This window comes from Heloderma suspectum, chromosome 5 (assembly GCF_057233095.1).
Source record: "Heloderma suspectum isolate Gila_16-S chromosome 5, 16-S_ref, whole genome shotgun sequence".
Lineage (NCBI taxonomy): Eukaryota > Metazoa > Chordata > Lepidosauria > Squamata > Helodermatidae > Heloderma > Heloderma suspectum.
Window position 1 is genome coordinate 23482501 of NC_139462.1, and position 17623 is coordinate 23500123.

The following is a 17623-nucleotide window of genomic DNA, read 5'->3' on the forward strand; positions in this document are numbered from 1 at the left end:
AGGCTTCTATATATACAACCAAATTGATTTGTCTCCTTTTTCTCTATCTATATTGCGCACATCAGAACTGCCACAGATTAAAAACTGTAGACAAATTCCAATAGCAACAACCCCTTGTTGAAAAAAAAACAACTTTCAGCTGTGCTGTACAGTAGAATACAAAGTTCATTTCTATTCTACTGTACTTTCAAGTACACTCAGTATGTTCATTGCATCTTGTACTAATACGCAAGTACATGAGCATTAACATATTCATTGTCTACAGATATTCTAACTGCAGAGAGTTGGCTCATAGGGAGTTGCAGAATGTGCCATGGAAGCACATTTAAATTGAGGCAACAAAAACCACCTATGCAGCAGATTTCTGCAACATTCTCGGAACTGTTATCTGATAAGATTCTAAATGTCACTCTAACTTTGACATTAGCAGAATGTTAAACATTAGTGGAATGTTAAATATCAAGTATAAGACACCCTTAAGTTTTTGTATTTGTAATTAAAAATTGTATTTCACACATTGAAATCCTATATAACTTCTCTGTTCACAGAAATGATAAGATTTATATTATACTTTTTCTGGGCATGTTTACCACAGTCTTCTACCCTAAGGAAATCAGAGCAGCTTACAAAATTTAAAAGCAACAGTAAACACAACCTAATATGAAAACAAAGTACAAATGAACTGAATATGCAGCTCAGTAGTTAAGAACTTGCCTGAAAGCAACATTAAAGCAAACTCACCCCACTGTGGCCATCTGCTTGATTAGCAAAGAATTCAGGAGTACACTTTTACTAAGACTACACACATGCAAACAGTTACGCTGTACCCAGTGTACAAGTTGTAAAAATGATATCCAAATTGGCAGCCATCTTATTCTGAAGCAAGTACTCCTGTTGCATGCATTTTGGATTCAATGTACATTGTAAATAAGCTTGGAAAATAAGCCCACAAAACTTACTACCCTATCTACAGATACAGACATAAAATTAAAAGCTACTTTTTCAAAAAAAACAAACCCTCTAATCTTAGAATTGCAAAATCCTATTCCTGAATTAAAATTTACACACACACACACACACACGAAGACGGGGGAGGGGGGAATGGTAATTAAAAAATGACACCTTGATGTAACTTCAAAAAGGAACACAATAGACCATATAGAACAGGGGTAGGTAACACAAGGCCTATAGGCCATGTGGAAGCCCCACAGTCTCAATTCAGTAAAAAAGACTGTTGGAATAAAATCATGTCAGTAGCGGCTATAGAGTGCCAAAAGGGACAAAATTAGCTTGTTTGCAAGGTAATTTTGACCCTTTTAGTACTCTACAGCCATTATGGACACCTTTTAAAAAGAAACAACCCAAAAATCCAGTACTTGCTTGGGGGGGGGGGGGGGGGAGACACTCCGGTAGGCAAAAATGGCCCCCAAACCTCCAGAAGGTGCCTATCCCTGATATAGAAGCATCATGACGAGTTACATATGAGGTTTTAAATGCTGCCTCCTTTTCAGATTCTAACTGAGATAAAACAAAAATTAAGTGTCAGCTAGGGCACTTAATTTCACAAGAAAAATTTGTTCACAAGAAAACTGTAGAGTTACACATGAACATCTATCTTCTCCACTTTGCTAACACCACCCTATCCCCTATTTGAGCCACCATTACAACTCAAGATGAAATTGTTTTCACTGAGAAGGAAAATGTGGTCTTCATTAATAATCCAAGTGCCTTTTTTTTACTCAAAGAGTTAGCATAAGCAGTAATGCCTAGCCCCAAATAAAGTCTTTGGAAAGCTTTTTTCCAGGCTATTTTCTTTTACAGAGTTGCAGCTTCTGCAGCAAGTGCAAAAAGCTAATTAGAGTTAACTTCACAGCTTTTCCTATGACTCAGGGCAAGGAAAAGGTACATAGAAGGATATAAAGTTCTTCCAACAGCCACATTCAGAGCACAGAACCAATAATTCCAAGACAATTAATTTACTGGGTCTGAGTAGTACAAAAAAATAGAATCCGTAGAGCTCTTTACAGAAACAAAGGAGATTTGTGGCATGAAAATATGGCTCGATATGAGAGGTCAAACTGCACTGAACTGAGCATGCATGATTGGTTATTTTCCAAACAGCTAAAAAAAATGGTGCAGATCAGGGGCTCCGAGTCACCTGTTCGCATACAAGCAATTTCTAGTCACAACTGATTATGTTAATGAGAAGCCTGAAAATGTTATCCACTTGGACTCACAACCAGAACAGTCAGGGTGACAACAACTAGCTTCTCTTGAATTGTTATTCACAGAGATAGCAGCTAAATTATTCATGCTGAGTAGTATTATAACTTCAATAAAGACTACTTATTCATGGAAATTAAAGCTAATGTTTCCCTCCAGCTACTATTTAAAGTATGTAGTTAAATAGAGAACAGAAACATAAAGACCACATAAATATTCCTAATAAACTATCCTATTTCAAAATGTAGATTCTATGAGTTTTCATTGTTACCACTTACCATTGTTAAAAAGACACCAGGTTTCATTTGGCAGTATCTTATTCAGCATTACTGCTAATGTAAATTATAGTGCATTAGCATAAGTCACCTCTAGCACAGTGCCAAAAGTGTTTGATAGCACGACTGAGTTCCTTGGAAAAACCCTTCTTGCCAGCAAATGCTATTGGTATTGGTATGTTACTTACGCTAGCGCAATGTAATTTTCATTAGCGGTAATGTCGAATTTCCCTGGGGAAGGAAACGGCAACCCACCCCAGTATTCTTGCCATGAAAACTAAATGGATCAGTACAACCAGAGATATGTCGGTATACCATTGGAAGATGGTCAAAATGCTACTGGGGAGGAACAGAAGATAAGTTCAACTAGCCTCAGATGTGATGACGCAGCTAGCTCAAAGCCGAAAGGACGGCTAGCAGCCGATGGTGCTGGTGGTGAATGATGAATCCGATGTTCTAAAGATCAACACGCCATAGGAACCTGGAATGTAAGATCTATGAGCCAGGGCAAATTGGATGTGGTTACTGGGGAGATGTCAAGATTAAATATAGACATTTTGGAAGTCAGTGAACTGAAATGGACTGGAATGGGCCATTTCACATCAAATGACCACCAGATCTACTACTGTGGACAAGAGGACCACAGAAGAAATGGAGTAGCCTTCATAATGAATAATGAAGTGGCTAAAGCAGTGCTTGGATACAATCCAAAAAATGACAGAATGATCTCAATTCGAATTCAGGGTAAGCCATTTAACATCACAGTAATCCAAATATACGCCCCAACCACAGATGCTGAAAAAGCAGAAGTAGATCAGTTCTATGAAGATCTGCAGCACCTACTGGATAGTACGCCAAAAAAAGATGTTATTTTCATTACAGGAGACTGGAATGCTAAGGTGGGTAGTCAAATGACACCTGGAATTACAGGCAAGCATGGTCTGGGAGAACAAAATGAAGCAGGACATAGGCTGATAGAATTTTGCCAAGACAACTCACTGTGCATAACAAACACTCTCTTCCAACAACCTAAGAGACAACTTTATACATGGACTTCACCAGACGGTCGACACCGAAATCAGATTGACTACATCCTTTGTAGCCAAAGGTGGTGGAAATCTATGCAGTCGGTAAAAACAAGACCTGGAGCTGATTGTAGTTCAGATCACGAACTTCTTATTGCACAATTTAGAATCAGACTAAAGAGACTAGGGAAGACCCACAGATCAGTTAGATATGAGCTCACTAATATTCCTAATGAATATGCAGTGGAGGTGAAGAATAGATTTAAGGGACTAGATTTAGTAGATAGGGTCCCGGAAGAACTATGGACAGAAGTTCGCAACATTGTTCAGGAGGCGGCAACAAAAAACATCCCAAAGAAAAAGAAAACCAAGAAGGCAAGATGGCTGTCTGCTGAGACACTGGAAGCAGCCCAAGAAAGAAGGAAAGCAAAAGGCAACAGTGATCAGGGCAGATATGCCCAATTAAATGCAAAATTCCAGAGGTTAGCCAGAAGAGATAAGGAATTATTTTTAAACAAGCAATGTGCGGAAGTGGAAGAAGATAATAGAATAGGAAGGACAAGAGACCTCGTCCAGAAAATTAGAAACATCGGGGGTAAATTCCAGGCAAAAATGGGTATGATCAAAACAAAGATGGCAAGGACCTAACAGAAGCAGAAGAGATCAAGAAAAGGTGGCAAGAATATACAGAAGATCTGTATAGGAAGGATAATAATATTGGGGATAGATTTGACGGAGTGGTCAGTGAGCTAGAGCCAGACATCCTGAAGAGTGAGGTGGAATGGGCCTTAAGAAGCATTGCTAATAACAAGGCAGCAGGAGATGATGGTATCCCAGCTGAACTGTTTAAAATCTTGCAAGATGATGCCATCAAGGTGATGCATGCCATATGCCAGCAAATTTGGAAAATACAAGAATGGCCAACAGATTGGAAAAAATCAACTTATATCCCCATACCAAAAAAGGGAAGCACCAAAGAATGTTCAAACTATCAAACAGTGGCACTTATTTCACATGCCAGTAAGGTAATGCTCAAGATCTTGCAAGGTAGACTCCAGCAATTCATGGAATGAGAATTGCCAGATGTACAAGCTGGGTTTAGAAAAGGCAGAGGAACTAGAGACCAAATTGCCAATATCCGCTGGATAATGGAGAAAGCCAGGGAGTTTCAGAAAAATATCTATTTGTTTTATTGACTATTCTAAAGTCTTTCACTGTGTGGATCATAACAAACTGTGGCAAGTTCTTGGTGGTATGGGGATACCAACTCATCTTGTCTGCCTCCTGAGGAATCTGTATAACGACCAAGTAGCAACCATAAGAACAGACCATGGAACAACGGACTGGTTTAAGATTGGGAAAGGAGTACAGCAGGGTTGTATTCTCTCACCCTACCTATTCAACCTGTACACAGAACACATCATGCGACGTGCTGGGCTTGATGAAGCCAAGGCTGGAGTTAAAATCGCTGGAAGAAACATTAACAATCTCCGATATGCAGATAATACCACTTTGATGGCTGAAAGCGAGGAGGAGCTGAGGAACCTCATGACGAGGGTGAAAGAAGAAAGTGCAAAAGCTGGGTTGCAGTTAAACCTCAAAAAAACCAAGATTATGGCAACCAGCTTGATTGAGAACTGGCAAATAGAGGGAGAAAACATGGAGGCAGTGACAGACTTTGTCTTTCTAGGTGCAAAGATTACTGCAGACGCTGATTGTAGCCAGGAAATCAGAAGACGTTTACTTCTTGGGAAGAGAGCAATGACAAATCTTGATAAAATAGTGAAGAGCAGAGACATCACACTGACAACAAAGGTCCGCATAGTGAAAGCAGTGGTATTCCCCGTAGTAACCTATGGCTGCGAGAGCTGGACCATAAGGAAGGCTGAGCGAAGGAAGATAGATGCTTTTGAACTGTGGTGCTGGAGGAAAATTCTGAGAGTGTCTTGGACTGCAAGAAGATCAAACCAGTCCATACTCCAGGAAATCAAGCCAGACTGCTCATTGAGGGAATGATATTAAAGGCAAAACTGAAGTACTTTGGCCACATAATGAGAAGACAGGATACCCTGGAGAAGATGCTGATGCCAGGGAAAGTGGAAGGCAAAAGGAAGAGGGGCCGACCAAGGGCAAGATGGATGGATGATATTCTGGAGGTGACAGACTCAACCTTGGGGGAGCTGGGGGTGGCAACAGCCGACAGGAAGCTCTGGCGTGGGCTGGTCCATGAAGTCACGAAGAGTCGGAAGCAACTGAACGAATAAACAACAATGTCGAATGGGATACTGCCCAAACAAAAAAAAAGTAATCCTAACCAAAAAAAACACAAATATAGTCTGCCAATTTGCAAGAAAGCAAGCTGTCCTACAGATGTCACAGCAAGCAGTGTGGAAGCTGCTTTTCTGTGGCTTCATCTCCAAGTATTGCTGTAATGTACAAAGGTCCACCACCAGGTGCATGGGGCTGGTCATGCAAGTCCTTACCACAGGACCGTCACTCCTGATCCCAGGAAAACAGCAACTGCATGATAAATGCTCATGTGATACCAGGCTTTTAACATTATAGCAGCATTGTGGGCTGAACCCATGGGAAAATCAGTTTCCAGGCCACTGTTGTAAAGTCTATAGGCCACCTAAGAGGAACTTTTAAAAAGGACAAAAATATGTGGTAAACCTAGGCTGGCTAAAACCCTCCCTAACCATTAGCTAAGCTGCTGGACTCTCCAGAAATGTTTCTGGATATTAACTGTTCAGGTGTAAACTGTAGTTAACTACTTTCCCAGAGCACTATGCTAGTGGTAATGTTCGCTTAGTAGCTAATGTTGTGTACATCGCACTGGTGGATGAAGGGCGGTTTATACATGTTAGAAATCAAATAGTGGTTGCTAGCCATACTTACTTCTTTTCAAAGGAAGAAACAACAAGCTGCCTTGGTGCAACACCACAGAATGCAATATACAGTGCTTGTGTATTACTATTCCAGCCCTCCTCTCTCTCCTGGCACTAGATGGGGAATGGCAGCCTAGCTGTTCAGAGCAACAGGTCATAGCCCACCGTAATTTTCCCCTCAATTTTATTTATTTATTTATTTATTTATTATACCGCCCAGTAGCCGAAGCTCTCTGGGCGGTTCACAAAAATTAAAACCAAACAACACACAATAAAACAATTTAAAATATATAGAACATTAAAACCACAATATAACAATACAACCACAATAAAACCTAGCAGCAGTACAGAAGTTTAAAATACAGATTTAAAACAGCAAAGATAAAAATTTAGAAAGCTAAAATGCCTGGGAAAATAAAAAGGTCTTCACCTGGCGCCGAAAAGAGTACAATGTAGGCGCCAGGCGAACCTCACTAGGGAGCTCATTCCAGAGCCGGGGTGCCACAGCAGAAAAAGCCCTCCTCCTAGTAGCCACCCGCCTCACTTCCTTTGGCAGGGGCTCACGGAGAAGGGCCGCTGATGATGATCTTAAGGTCCGGGCAGGCACATATGGGAGGAGGCGATCCTTCAGGTAACCTGGCCTCAAGCCGTTAAGGGCTTTGAATGTTAACACCAGCACTTTGAATCGGGCCCGGAAATGGACTGGCAGCCAGTGCAGCTGGAAAAGTACTGGCGTAATATCAGCTCGCAGGCCAGTCCCTGTTAACAATCTTGCTGCCCTATTTTGGACCAGCTGAAGTTTCCGGACCGTTTTCAAAGGCAGCCCCATGTATAACACATTGCAGTAATCCAGACGAGAAGTTATCAGAGCATGGATAACTGTAGCTAGGCTATCTCTGTCCAGATAAGGGCGTAGTTGGTATACCAGCCTAAGCTGATAAAAAGTGCTCCGTGCCACTGAGTTCACCTGTGCCTCAAGTGACAGTTCTGGATCCAAGAGCACCCCCAAACTACGAACCTGATCCTTTAGGGGGAGTGCAACCCCCTCCAGAACAGGTTGAATATCACCTAGCCAGGCAGACAAACCACCCACTAACAGTACCTCCGTCTTGTCTGGATTGAGTTTCAGTTTATTAGCCCTCATCCAGTCCATTACCGTGCCCAGGCACTGGTTCAGAACAGCCACTGCCTCACCTGGTTTTGATGAGAAAGAGAGGTAGAGCTGGGTGTCATCCACATATTGATGGCACCTCAGCCCACACCTCCGGATAACCTCCCCCAGCGGTTTCATGTAGATGTTAAACAGCATGGGGGATAAAACAGAGCCCTGTGGAACCCCATGGCACAATTGCCATGGCACAGAGCAATAATCCCCCAGCACCACCTTCTGGAATCGGCCATCCAAGTAGGAGCGGAACCACTGTAGTGCAGTGCCTCCAACTCCCAACCCAGACAACCTATCCAGAAGGATACCATGGTCGATGGTATCGAAAGCCACTGAGAGGTCCAGGAGAATCAACAGGGTCGCACTCCTGTTGATTCTCAAGACTACATAATAATGGTTTTCCCATTAGACGAGAATACCAGCCGCTACTTACTTGCATGGGAGGAAGAAAAGAGGTGCACTTAAAAACACCACTAAGATTGGCTGAGGCCACCTCTTGCCTCTAGTGATCAGAGCGACCACAACCTTTGAGAAGCAAGCATCCTCTTATCTACTTGCCCTCATCCTAGGTTCTGTCTCTTAGTCACAAATCTAGAGTGTCAAAATGTTGGGGCTACACTTTCATGTGTTACATCACCAAAGGGTAGTTTCATAGTAGTTGTCATTGCAGGTCAGTTGACTGTGCTTACTCAACTGTGCCTACAACTGTATACCTTTAAATTACATTTAGAGAAAAAGAGAATTTCTAATTTGAGTTCAGGTCTGAATATAGCACAGCCACAGTCTCCCCACAAGCACCAACTGTTCTGCTCAATTTGCAGGAGTTCTAGCAACATTTAAAACACATACACACGGTAACACTGCACGGCACCAGTTCCCAAATGTTGTCAATAGAGGCGATACAAAGATACACATGGACAATTCAAGACAGAAAATACGAAACATGTATCAGTACCTTCAGTGTAACATCACAAAGCTCCCCAGCTTCATAGAAGCGAAGGAGAGAGCTGTGAAAATCCTTCCAGGCTTCATTTGCTTCAAATACAAATATTTCTTCTTCACCGTCACTGTTCAAAGGTGACCTTTCCTGTTGCTGTTGCCTTTTTCCTTTTACCACATGATGCTTTGCTTGCTCTGGGACCACAGAGTCAGAAGCCATTGGCCGTTTGTCTCCTTCTGAGTTTGTTGTCAGTCTCCATGAAAAGGAACAGCACACACAATGCCAAGCAAATCAGCCTAAGCATCTAGTCTTGACTAGAACAAGTGACTTCTGATTTACTATGGGAAAAAATGAAAATAGGTTAGACATTTCCATGAGTAGAAGAGCCTTTCTGTTTGGGCAAGGAATCTTTGGGTGCAAGCCAAGCCTTTGGATCCATAAACTACAGTTTTAAATAACTCAAAACTCTTCTTGCCATTACACAGAGCCAAAAGTTAAGGCTGCAGGACATTCCTTTCCAAAGGTGTTTACAATTTTTTATACACAAACATAGCTCAGAGAACAAGGCAATTTCTTAAACATAAATAATCATCATTATGATTATTTATCATAATTATTGGAGAGCCAGTGTGGTGTAGTGGCAAGAGTGCTGGACTAAGAGCTGGGAGATCCGGGTTCTAGTCCCCACTCGGCCATGGAAGCTCACTGGGTGACTTTGGGCCAGTCACACACTCTCAGCCCAACCCACCTCACAGGGTTGTTGTTGTGAGGATAAAATGGAGAGGGAGGAGGATAATGTAAGCCACCTTGGGTTCCTTGCAAGAGGAAAAAAGGCGGGGTATAAATGCAATCGATAATAATAATAATTAGCATCTAAAGGAAATGAGATACTTTACTCTTCCCTACCCCATCTGAATTAAGGTAGCTTCAATACTATTCACCCTTAATAACCTCTGAGAGATGGGCAGGACAGGAAACTAACAAATGTGTTATTTGTTTGGTCCGTGACCCATGGCAAAAAATGTTATCCTATGTGCTGAATAATTCTGAATGATTTTTAGGCAAGTCCACACCCCAAGAGATGGGCAATAGGTGGGAGATGACATACAAAAGCACATGACTGCTGCAGTCACAATTTCATATACATCTTATCCAAGGCCAGCCCTGCCATTCAGCAAGGTGAAGCGATCAGCAAGGTGAAGCGATCAGCAGGGGGGAAACACAAGCCCCAGAGTGCTTTGTATGGTCACCCACACCTCCAGTACAGTATCCCCTATGAGTTGCCACAATATTGCTTTCAACCCAACATTTTGTTTGGGCACCAGATACTACCACCATGCCAATAGCCAAAATTTGTACAATGAATAAGGAACTGAGAGTGTGCATCCAAAACCAAGCTTTGGGCCATCCCAAATCATATATGCAAACATCAGGGAGAACAGTCTCTACAAAGATGCCAGTCTCACATTTAGACAAATTCCACACTGGGGTAGAAAACACTGTCAAACACAGTACCTTATGTCAATGACGTATTCAAAAATGAATAAGGAAGTTGGGGGTATGAACCCAACACTAAGCTCTATGCCACTCCAAATCATCCACCTGAACATCCAGAGGAGTGGCCTGTACAAGATGCCAGGGAACTGCATTTGTCCCAACTCTGTATTTGGGCACAAGACACCTTCAAAATGGTGTCCCCATGCCAATAATAACCCATGTACTAAAAAAGAAAAAAGATTCTGGTCTGTACACCCCCAACCTAAGGTTTTGGCCACCCCAAGTCATATACCCAAATGTCAGAGAGAGTGGTCTCCAGAGCATTACATCCAACTGAATATTCTGTTGGGGCACAGGACACTGTCGAGTATTGCAGCCCCATGCCAATAATACCCAACATATGTAGAAATGAATACAGAACAAGAGGTGTTCACCTCACAGTAAGCTATTGCCGTTTTATTGCTGTTTTTATTGTTTTGTTAATATTGTGTTGGTTTTATGTGTTTTGTTGCTTCAGCCCTGAAATGCGGCCAAGAAATACTTTAAATACATTTAAATAAATAAATAAGCACTGCCCATGCCAAAGCCTTGGAAGCATGCCAAATCATATATCCAAACCTCCAGGGGAGTGTCCTTTATAAATGGCATACCATTGCATCTGTCCCAAGTTACATTTGGGCACAGGACATTGTCAAGAATGTGGGCCCACACCCACTGGGTGTGATATGACCTTGTTATTTGTTGAGAAAGGCAAAAACTTAGCTCAGGACACATGGAACATATTTTCAGAAGTCACCACTGCTGCATTTCTAGCAGAAACCCCAATCCATATCTAACAATATGATGGTGCTACTTGAAAGGTTTGTAGTACTTCTTTATGGCAGAATCTATGGATTCTGCAAAGTCAGTGAGCCAAAGCAGCATCTCCTTTCAAGCAGCATCTGTCACAATTCCTGGAAATTATTCCACCAACACTGAGGGTTTTCAAACACACAACACACAATCTAACAGGGAGGACATCTACAAGAAAGGCATTTCAAAAAGATCCAAAGAAACCAAGTCCTGCAGACTGAGGATGGGAGAGGAAAGGTGGATCTCAATGGCAACCAAAGTGGACAACTCCTGCGCAAGTTTACAAAAAGTGCTATGAACTGATACACTGTAACCGTAAGAAGGCACGCAGAGGCCTATGCAAGTTCTACAGTACCATCCTTAACTGGACTTCTCTTTGATACTGTGAAGGAAAATGTTTTCAGAAAATATTAACTTGAATAATACTAATGACATGACATCCTTCACAGGGTGACCCTATGCCATAAACAGACCATCTAGGTTTCCGGTTGATGTTTATACAGAACATCAGTACATCTCCATGATCAAATGTATGTCCCATACAGTTTCAAATTGCATACTTGACCAAAACATTTGCAAGTTTAATTGGGGGTATTAATGTTTGAACATGTTAGTTCAGTGATGGATAAAATGATTTTTCAGATAGTGTCTTGCATCATTTAACTTTTCTAGTGAATCACTTACATGTATATTAATTATAGGATTTCACATTATATTATGAATCTCCACACTTGTTTTATGTTTTTTGTCTATGTACATTAAATTTCTATATGGCCTCCATTGCAACCATGGGTCTGTCCTCCACTGGCTCCACTGATCTGGCAGGGCACACTTTGGATCCGATTTTGGGTGCGATTATGGTGATCTGGGGGTGGGGGATTAAGATGATTTGAACCAGGAAACTGATAAACCAGGATGGCTTTCTGATGGCTGTTGGGGATTTTCCTGTCACCTCAGCAGGCAATTCTGTCGAAGCCCTGATTGAACTCTGGAATGGGAAAATGGCCCAGGGTGTTGACATGATCACTCATGAGTGTCCTCTCCCATGGTGTGGAGCCAAACAAGCTCCGCGGTTTTCCAGGGAGCTGCGGGTGATGAAATGAGTGGGACTAAAACTAGAGCAATGTTGGTGGAAAACTCAAAGAGTTTGATCAAACATGGGCTAGAGCTTATTTGAAAGCCCAGTCTGTGGCAGTGAGGGTGACAAAGAAATTGTACTTCTCCGCCACCACCACATCTGTACAGTCACCCAACTGAGCTTTCTTGGGTGGTCAAAGGCCTATTATGCTCTGGTCCACAAGAAGGGAAGGTGGACCACTCGATAGCCCATTGAGACCAATTTTGCCGAGAGGGTAAGGGTGGTGGTGAATGCCTCATTATGGCAAGGTATGATTCCGTTTTGCCTAAAAGAGGCAGTGATAAGATCTCTGTTAACCACCACCAACCTCGAACTTCACTGTATTGAAATTTTATGACCAGTCTCCAATATTTCATTCTTGTGCAAGGTATTAGAGCCTGTGGTGGCTTCTCAGCTCCAGGGATTTCTGGATGAGGCAGATTATCTAGATCCATTTCAATCTGGCTTCAGGCTTGGTTATAGGATAGAGACTGCTTTGGTTGTGTTGGTGGATGATTTACTCCAGGAACTGGACAGGGGGAGTGTGTCGCTGTTGGACCTCTCGGTGGCTTTCAATACTATCGATCATGGTATCCTTCTGCAGCATCTGTCTGAGATGGGAAAGGGAGGCACTTTGAGGGGTGATTTCAGAAAGTGGTGCTGGGGGATTCCTGTTTGACACCATGGCTGCTGGCCTGTGGTGTCCCTCAGGGTTCCATCTTGTCCCTCATGTTATTTAACATATACACGAAACCACCAGTAGAGGTTGTTCAGAGTTTTGGGGTTCAGTGTCACCAGTATGGTGGTGACATCCAACTCACCGGGACGCCCACGTTTTGGTGGTGGTCAGAAATGTATTTGCACAGCTGAGGCTAGTGCACCAACTGCACCTGTTCCTAGAGATGCCTGATCTGGCCGTGGTCACACAGGCCTCAGTTACATCCCATTTGGATTACTATAATACGCTTCAGACAGAGCTGACTTTGAAAACTGTTCAGAAAACTCAGCTGAACTGGAATGCTGCAGCCAGAACATTAACTGGGAGCCTGTGACTCCTGTGTTACAATAGCCTCACTGACTATCTGTCTATTTCTGGGCACAATTCAAAGTGCTGGTTATGACCTACGAAGCCTAGACAAGGCTACCTGAAAGACTGCTTTCTCCCATACAAGCCTGCCAGGATTTAGTATCTTTGGGAAAGGCCCTTCTTTTGGTGGCAGTGCTAGAGGGGGACTTCTCAGTGGGTGCTCCCAGGCTGTGGAACTCCCTGTGAAGGAAGCTAGGTTGGCTCCCTCTCTGCTCTCTGTCCACCAGCAGGTAAGTATGTTTTTATTCAAGCAGACGTTTGGCACGTAAGCTGGTCTGTTAGGTTTGGTGTTATTTTTATTCTTTTGTTGTTGTGTTTTTTAATATGTTTTTAATGTATTTATTTTAAAATTTTGATTCTTGCTATTGTCAGGCCCAGTGAGCAGCATTTATGGGGTAGAAAGGCGGGTAAATAAAATAAATAAATAAATAAATGTTAACTTTTCATTTAATTCTATTGGAATCTTACAATCACCACTGAGAACACCCTCAGCGTAGAGAATATTTGTTCATAAGTTAAAAATTAAACCTTATTTATTTCAAAACAGGAGTAGTTGTGGAGTGGGGGTGGGGAGATCTACATCCACAAACGTTTAGGCAATGTCAGTATATGTTTATGGCAAGTTTGATACTTTTAACCCAAAGTGCAGTATTTGATAAAAAATCCTAACTTATCCACTGCACTACACTGTATATTTCCATAATAAGGAAAGACAGCAAGACATTTTAAGCCAGTAAGATCAGGATACTTGCTGTACTTACTTACGCTTACAAAATAAGCGATTCCAGAAGGTGGTGCTGGGGGATTATTGCTCTGTGCCATGGCAATTGTGCCACGGGGTTCCACAGGGCTCTATTCTATCCCCCATGCTGTTTAACATCTACATGAAACCGCTGGGGGAGGTTATCCGGAGGTGTGGGCTGAGGTGCCATCAATATGCGGATGACACCCAGCTCTACCTCTCTTTCTCATCAAAACCAGGTGAGGCAGTGGCTGTTCCGAACCAGTGCCTGGGCACGGTAATGGACTGGATGAGGGCTAATAAACTGAAACTCAATCCAGACAAGACGGAGGTACTGTTAGTGGGTGGTTTGTCTGCCCGGCTAGGTGATATTCAACCTGTTCTGGAGGGGGTTGCACTCCCCCTAAAGGATCAGGTTCGTAGTTTGGGGGTGCTCTTGGATCCAGAACTGTCACTTGAGGCACAGGTGAACTCAGTGGCACGGAGCACTTTTTATCAGCTTAGGCTGGTATACCAACTACGCCCTTATCTGGACAGAGATAGCCTAGCTACAGTTATCCATGCTCTGATAACTTCTCGTCTGGATTACTGCAATGCGTTATACGTGGGGCTGCCTTTGAAAACGGTCCGGAAACTTCAGCTGGTCCAAAATAGGGCAGCAAGATTGTTAACAGGGACTGGCCTGCGAGCTCATATTACGCCAGTACTTTTCCAGCTGCACTGGCTGCCAGTCCATTTCCGGGCCCGATTCAAAGTGCTGGTGTTAACATTCAAAGCCCTTAACGGCTTGGGGCCAGGTTACCTAAAGGATCGCCTCCTCCCATATGTGCCTGCCCGGACCTTAAGATCATCATCAGCGGCCCTTCTCCGTGAGCCCCTGCCAAAGGAAGTGAGGCGGGTGGCTACTAGGAGGAGGGCTTTTTCTGCTGTGGCACCCCGGCTCTGGAATGAGCTCCCTAGTGAGGTTCGCCTGGCGCCTACATTGTACTCTTTTCGGCGCCAGGTGAAGACCTTTTTATTTTCCCAGGCATTTTAGCTTTCTAAATTTTTATCTTTGCTGTTTTAAATCTGTATTTTAAACTCCTGTACTGCTGCTAGGTTTTATTGTGGTTGTATTGTTATATTGTGGTTTTAATGTTCTATATATTTTAAATTGTTTTATTGTGTGTTGTTTGGTTTTAGTTTTTGTGAACCGCCCAGAGAGCTTCGGCTATTGGGCGGTATAGAAATAAATAAATAAATAAATAAATAATAAAGATTATTATTTTCTCCCCATAAAAATCAGCAGAGTCAACAGTTACTTTGGGCAGTACAGATTAGAGTCCACTCTTTTATTGTCCAGTTCTCTCTCCTCTTCCTTTATCAATGGTCAGCTGACTTCGTTGCTATAATAAAAACTGAGCAATTAACAGATGCATTCCTGTAGTTACATAATTTTACATATGCTTCCAGTGGAATATTTTAAAGGAAGTAGCATAAGAACATAAGAAGAGCCATGATGGAAGCAATATATAGCCATCATGACTAATAATCTGTAATCATTAATAGCCCTTTTCTCCAGGAATTTGTCTAATCCCCTTTTAAAATTATACAAGTCAATAGCCGCCACTATACCTTGTGATAGCAAATTCCCTAGTTTAGCTATGCACTGTGAGAAGAAGTACTTCCTTTTATCTGTCATGAATCTCCCACCAATCAACTTCATGGGATGACCCCAGGTTCTAGCAATATGATGAGAGATACTATCCACTTTCTCCACACCACCATGCATAATTTTATACACATCCATCATGTCTCTCCTTACTCGCCTTTTTCTGTTTTATGCACTTCAATAATAATGTTTAGCATTATTATTAAGTTTAGGATCCTTTTCTTCTAAGTCACAAACACCTTAAGACATAAGGCAAACCAAAATACATGCCAAATAATGCAAAAACTTCCTGTTTTCAAGTATTCTTGGAATGGAACATTAGAAACCACTTTTGAGTTTAAAATCAGAAGAGTCTACTTGTTTGTGATTTTAGGTACGCTTTTGTTCTAACTGCTGATGAGGCATTTGTGCTGCTTTTATATTCTTTTTCTATGTGAAGTATCTTCCCATGCTTGAGCCCAGAAACAAAATAAAACTGAAGCCTGCCTAGGCCACATACAAAACAAGGCATCCAAAACCCCTAGCTTGTGAATACTTTTTGCAGAACACCTCACCCATCCCCATCCTACGAAACTGTCAGGTGTCAGGACATCAGCTGCAGTTTTCCTACATATAAATTATTTTTAGCAGCAAGCAGACAGATCAACCGAAATTCAGCTTTTTAAAAGACACCACTCAGCATCCTATAATCTGGATCTACAGGCAGAACACTTCTTGCACTAATTCGGTATTGGAAAGCTGCCCATTCTCATCCAATCTGACCTCTGCACTAATCCTCAACCACTTGAAACTTCTCCAAGATGCTGCAGTGACAAATAAGAACACTGGATAAGTTCAAACTCCCATTCAACAATGCTGCAATGTTTCAGCCACTTCACAAACTGAATACAAGCCCTCCTCTTTGTCTACTAAAAATGAGAATTTTCCCCCCACTGCTAAAAGAGATGAATTACCAGATTCATAGGTTTCAGTTTCCATTGCCATACCAACTGCCCAGCCCTGTAGTCTCTTGGTCTGACAATAATGAATACAAACACTACAACTAAACCAACTGTACAGTGACTAGCTGAAATATTTCAGCATTTACTTTGTGACCCAGTTCATGCCTATTTTGAAAACATTCACATGTATGGCAAAGAAAAAAATGAATCACACATGCCCTGACTTATGAAATTGTCCAGGTTATACTGATTAGATGGGTGTAGTGCCTGATAAACAGAACCATTCCACAGGTTATGTTTTATGATGTAAGACATAGAAGATGCTGGATATATACTATAGACAGCACACAATAGAATGGCACTTTCTCACACTTTGAACTTGATTCATTGACTTGTGACATATTTGCAAAAGAAGTTAGACATTGTTTTTACTGGATATATTCCTACCCTGACTTTGAAGGCAAACCCCCACGCAGCAGCTTACAATAGAAATGTTAAAAACAAAACAACTGTCAAACATAATAAATCTGTAACAGAGAAAAACATATATAGGTAGCCAGCAAAAAACAAACGAACAATAAAAAGCTTGGTAGAATACAAAAGTGTTTTGTATCCACTTAAAAAAGAGAGGGCCAAGTGTGGGGCCATGACAGAAAAGGCCCTGTCCATGTTACCTGCCAACCTGATTGACCTTGGTGGCAGGACAGATACCAAGGTGTCCAAGGCCAATCTCAGGGCCTAGGCAGGTTCATATAGGTATACATTGGTCCCAAACTGTTCTGGGCTGGAAATATAAAACACAGCACTTTAAATTGAGCCTAGAAATGAACAGGTATCTAATGCAACTGATGCAAAATTGGTATAAGATCAACTCGCCTAGGATTGACATACAGTACATACCATCCAGAATGGCACACAGAAGTGGACTTTCTAAATAAAAACCTGCCTTTAAGAACATAAGAAGAGCCTTGCTGGATCAGACCAAGGGTCCATCCAGTCCAGCATTCCGTTCACACAGTGGCCAACCAGCTGTCGACCAAGAAACACTAGCAGGACATGAGCGCAACAGCACCCTCCTACCCATGTTCCCCAGCAACTGGTGTACATAGGCATACTGCCTTAGGTACTGGAGGTACCTAGTAGCCATTGATAGCCTTTTCCTCCAAGAATTTGTCTACCCCCCTTTTAAAGCTATCCAAGTTGGTGGCCATCACTACATC

At 42.2% G+C, this 17623-nt stretch overlaps 2 protein-coding genes across 13 annotated transcripts in view; one reads left to right on the top strand and one right to left on the bottom strand.

Annotated features, from left to right (window-relative positions):
* AFF1 (ALF transcription elongation factor 1) overlaps positions 1-994 on the top strand; it is a 234480-nt gene extending 233486 nt beyond the window's left edge. For all 8 annotated transcript variants that reach the window (XM_084855558.1, XM_084855561.1, XM_084855563.1 and 5 more), the window contains one exon: positions 1-994. This exon is cut by the window's left edge and continues 9035 nt beyond it. The gene's annotated coding sequence lies outside the window, so the exon portion shown is untranslated.
* KLHL8 (kelch like family member 8) overlaps positions 1-17623 on the bottom strand; it is an 80707-nt gene that overhangs the window by 22012 nt on the left and 41072 nt on the right. For all 5 annotated transcript variants that reach the window (XM_084855568.1, XM_084855571.1, XM_084855567.1 and 2 more), the window contains one exon: positions 8532-8854. In XM_084855568.1, coding sequence (XP_084711694.1) covers positions 8532-8735 — 204 coding nt within the window. In that variant the 5' untranslated portion in view covers positions 8736-8854. The remainder of the gene's footprint in view (positions 1-8531; positions 8855-17623) is intronic.